Here is a 4,573-nt window from a genome sequence, read left to right as displayed (position 1 = left end):
CCTGCTGTAAGGAGAGCATCGGGTCACATCGTGTCACATCGTGTCACATCGTGTCACCGTGAGGGGCGGCGCGGCGCCCGCCTCGAGCACCGGGAGCCCCGAGCACCGCTGTGCCTGTCGGGTGCCCCGGGGAAGGAGAGCTGTCGTCGGGGCGAGGGCAGGAAAGCGTCCCCTTTGTCCTGCTCTGTAATGCGGGGCTCGGCACCAGCTCTGGTGTTTGCTCTTTCAGTACCCGAGAGATAAGGAGAAATTACGTCTCTGAAAGAGCAGTCGGGCGTGGGAGCAAGCTGCCCAGGGAGTGGGGCAGTCACTGACACTGGTGGTGTTCCAGAACTGTGGAAATGTGGCACGGGGGGATGTGGTTGGAGGTCGGTGGCTCTCCTAGTGGTTTGGGGGTTGGGATCCCGCTCAGCCGAAGCCATTCTATGGTCCATGGGATGGTAGGGGTGGGTTGGGGTTGGACTTGCAGATATCAGAGGTCTTTTCCAGTCTTAATGGTTCTGTGATTTATGGGGACCTCAGTGAGATTCATGCCTCATATAAGACCTCAGAAAGCGTCTGAAAGTTTGATCACTGCCACTGAACCAATGAACACCGGCCCCCTCTGAAGGACACCCTGCAGCACTTTGCCTTTCCGAAGGGCTGAATTCGAAGCAGAGTCAGCAGCACCAGTATCTGACAGCTTAAGGCAGGCACCAACCCCAGCAGCACCCATGGGCCCGTGGGCAGCACTCTGTACCTTGTCACTGCTGTTACGGGAGGTGTCCGGCTTCACCAGGATGGATGGCGGGGCTGATGCGGGCGGCCGGGGCACCGACTCACTCTTTGCCAGAGGCTCCGTGGTGTCCAGGATCACCGAACTGCAGACCGATGGAGTCCTGCTTTCCCCTCCTCTGACCACGAGTGCTGGCAGGGCTTCGTGGGAGAAGTTGGGCCTCGTGCCCATCTCAGCTGTGCCGGCAGCGGGGCTGCTGTGCGGTGAGCTGCCAGCATGTGGGTACGGCTGCAGCCCGGCCGTGGGAACGCGGCGGAGGGAGCTGGCAGCCTGCAGCCCTGCCTGCCCCGGCCTCTGCAGGGACCCATCTGGGGGCGAGAATAGGGGAGGGCAGGGGAGCGTGGTTAGCGGGGTCCCAGCGGGAAGGCGCGGGGCAGCTGCGTGCAGCGGGGGGCAGGCAGCCCTGCGGGACGCACTGCCGGCACTGCCCGGCCCTGCGTGGTCCTGCACTGAGCCTCCCGAGGTGCCATGGGGGAAGCAGCACCCCGCAGGCCTGGCGTTTCCCATCCTCTGCCGTTGTGCTTTTGGCCAAGCACATCTGTAAGTTTGCACCCGAGCCCTCCCCCATGGTTTGCTGCCATTGGTTGCTCTGCACTGGCTGCTCCATCTGGCAGCTGCTTTCCAGGCTGCAGCACTGGAAGTCGCACACTTAATTTCCTTGGCAGTGCCTCGCTGTTTACAAGATTGATTTTTTTAATAAGAGCCACCACAGGTGCGTGAGGTTCTCTACAGCAAAACAGCTTTTAAGTCTAAAGCCTCCGACAGTGGCTCTTGCAAATGAGCCAGACCCGAGCCAGCTTTGCTGCCCATCTGCACCCCAACCTGGGCAGCGTGCTATGGCTGCTCAAACACATTCAGAAATCTGTTCCAAGGCAGCGTATCTTCCCACCTGCAGCCTATTCATGACTTCATGCATCTTGGATATTTCCAAGCTGTAAAACTTTGCTCCCGAAATAGAATTATTCTATTCTCTTGCTCATCCTTCCTATGCTTATTTCTAATTTTACTCTATTCTCTTTGAGTTATCCGAATATGAGAGTATTCAGGATATGAGCTCACCAGCACTCCTACAATGGCACTGCTGAGTTTTACTTTTCTGTTCTGAGCTTCTTTCTTGATAACTCCTGATAATACCTTAATTTAACCTTCTGTAACTGCCTGCACACGCGGAGCTCTCAGGGTCCTCTGTGACAATCCCCAAACCTCTCTCCGGAGGACCAAAACCAACGCAGCTCCCAGTGCCGTTTGCACAACCAGGGCTCGCAGCTCCCCACAGCAGCACGTTGGCAGCACCTCAGGGATCCCCGCGCCCATCCCAAGCACAGCTGCAGTGCCCGTAAGGCCGCAGTGCCCGTATCGCAGCGCCCACCCGCACTCACTCTTCCTGGCGCAGCCGCGGCCGCGCCGCAGCGCTGTGTGCCCCACGGGCAGCGCTGCCTTCAGCGCTCGGCTCTGGCGCTGAGCGCTCTCCGAGGCGCTGCCCTGGGAGGACACCGAGGAGGCCGACAGCGTCCACGAGGCGTACAGCGAGGGCAGCTTCGAGTCGGGCATGCTCGGTTTCCTGTTGGCAAAGGAGCGGAACGTCAGCTGGTGGCGGAGGAGCGCGGCGCTGCGTGCAGATGGAGCTCAGCGCTGAGGTCCTCCGCTGCAGGGCCGGCTCCGGTCCCGGCGAGGTGGGGTCCGTGCGGACACCTCCCTGCAGGGCTGGGCACTGCTGCTCCAAATAATTCGGTGCGAATCCAGGGTGAGGTTTCCTGACGTCTCCCCCACGTTCCCTTTGCAGACACTGTGCGTTGTGAGCCCGTGGCCGGGTCTCTGCCCAACCTGGGTGTATTTCAGGGAAACTGAGGGCGCGGGCAATTTTTTTCTCGCCTAAAGTAAGCGTATATTTTAATGATTGCCCTTCCTAATGCATTCACTCAGTTACATCCATGGCTTCCAGCATCGGAATGCCTGCTCTAAAGGCAGTGACGTCACCGCGGGAGCAAGAAGGCCATGAACTACAGATCCCCACCCCACTGCTTTGGTTCCATGCAAGGAAAATCAGACCTGAGGAGGAGAGCAAAGGAACTGCTGGGGGAGATGCCAGCCCTGCCCATGGCCAGCGAGGCGCCCTGCAGGCAGCCGTTGTGGTGCTGCCCCAGGATGTGAACCCCTTCACCCTTCTGCAGCTTCAGCTCATCAGGGCTGTGCACCACATGGGGGTGGAGAGCCGTGCAGCTGTGGAGACACGGGGACGTGGGGGGGCCTTGTCCTTGTGCCCAGTGCCTGCAGCGCTGCCTGCGGTGTGGGGCTTTGTGCTGTGGGCACTGCATGCCCGAGAGTCCACCTGCAGCCCTGCACAGCTCATGGGGTGCTGCTGTTACTGCAGAGATAACTCACAGGGAAGAGCCTGCCTGCAGGGTTCGACCAGAGGGGATATGAATAAAAGGAGGGCCAAAAGGACTGAAGAAAAGTAAATCTTGTCACAGCACCTTTCTCAGAAGCAGTAGGCAACCAGCCAAGGGCAATGAGCAAGGAGAATGCTGCTGTGCCACCCTACCATGCAGGTATGCGTTGGCATAAGGGATGGAGGACTAACGAGCACCTGGCCTAAGGCAAAGCATCACGAGGAGTGCAGATGTGTGCTCCCTGGGCAGTAGCAGCAGGAATGGTCAGAATCTGTCTCAAATCTTTCCAGTACTGTACCTAAATTCTTCCATACCCCTACAACAACCTTCAGGGTCAGCTGCCCCAGCAGTCCGTGCAGCTCCTGCTCAGAACTGCGGACACCCATGCACAGCCCCAGGCACACAGCCCTGCACCCCAATGCCCCTCCTGCAGGCAGGAGCCCAGGGAGCAGCTGGGATGGGAACAGGGATGGATGCAGTGCGGAGTGCTGTGTGACCCCCCAGCAGGATTCACACTACGTACATGTTGGCTGAGAAGTGATGCTGCAGGTGGGGCAGAGTGACGATGGCCGCCGAGTGCCTCAGTGATCCCTGAGCAGGATAGTAGGATGCACTGACCTACCGAGAGAAACAGAATGCCGTATGTTAATGTGAAGAGGGGCTTATTTGAGCCACTGGAGAAACCATTGAAATCACTGGACAGGCATCACCCATGCTTCCAGAAAGACAAAAGAGAGACACAGAACCTCAGTGAGTTGCAGATGGATCCAGCAAATGAGGCGCAAGGTCATTTAACGAGCACAGACTTTTCTAGGGAAGATGGACCCTGCCCTTGGTCTTGAAGGCAAAACTTCCAAACTGCAGAAGCAAAACAATTGAATCTGACCTCTCTGAGCTGTCCTGGCTGGTTGCTGTGTGTGCCCAGCAGCGCAGCACAGGATGAGCAGCAGCAGGACAGCGCAGTCCGTCCTGCAGCAATGTGCTGTGCTGCTGCTGGAGTTAGAAATGGAGAGGAAAAGGGAAAGAAAGGGAAACAATTGGTCTGCTTAGAAGACAGTGCTTTAGGGAACAGCACAGGGACCCAGCGTGAGGCACCTGTTTTAGAATCAAGTTACAGTCAGTGCTTCTCGCTGGCACTTAGGAAAGTAGGGTTCACAGCCTACAAAGCAGGACAGCAACGTTTTGGGCAGGAGGCAGTGAAGCACTGTAGGCTGGCACTGCTCATACCTTGAAGCACACAGTGATGTGCCTGGAAGCACGGCCCTTCCAGACCTTCCAGCATCCTCCTGTCACTGCTCCACACCACTCCCAGGGCCTCTGCACCCCTTCTGGAACTGCTGCCTCTTCTGTTATGTTTTTGGGCTCCCACCCCCCCAATACCTCCCACCCCCCAGCACCACCCCAGCAC

General features: G+C 58.1%; 1 protein-coding gene across 1 annotated transcript in view; it reads right to left on the bottom strand.

The window, feature by feature from the left end:
- Positions 1 to 261: 261 nt before the first annotated feature.
- LOC104913330 (E3 ubiquitin-protein ligase SH3RF2-like) overlaps positions 262 to 4,573 on the bottom strand; it is a 4,549-nt gene continuing 237 nt past the window's right edge. Inside the window, exons 2-4 of the mRNA XM_019620327.1 lie at positions 3,689 to 3,783; positions 2,155 to 2,336; positions 262 to 1,083 (exon numbers count right to left, since the gene is read on the bottom strand). Coding sequence (XP_019475872.1) covers positions 548 to 1,083; positions 2,155 to 2,336; positions 3,689 to 3,783 — 813 coding nt within the window. The 3' untranslated portion in view covers positions 262 to 547. The remainder of the gene's footprint in view (positions 1,084 to 2,154; positions 2,337 to 3,688; positions 3,784 to 4,573) is intronic.

This window comes from Meleagris gallopavo, chromosome 15, assembly GCF_000146605.3.
Source record: "Meleagris gallopavo isolate NT-WF06-2002-E0010 breed Aviagen turkey brand Nicholas breeding stock chromosome 15, Turkey_5.1, whole genome shotgun sequence".
NCBI lineage: Eukaryota > Metazoa > Chordata > Aves > Galliformes > Phasianidae > Meleagris > Meleagris gallopavo.
This window is presented reverse-complemented; position numbering and strand designations above follow the sequence as displayed.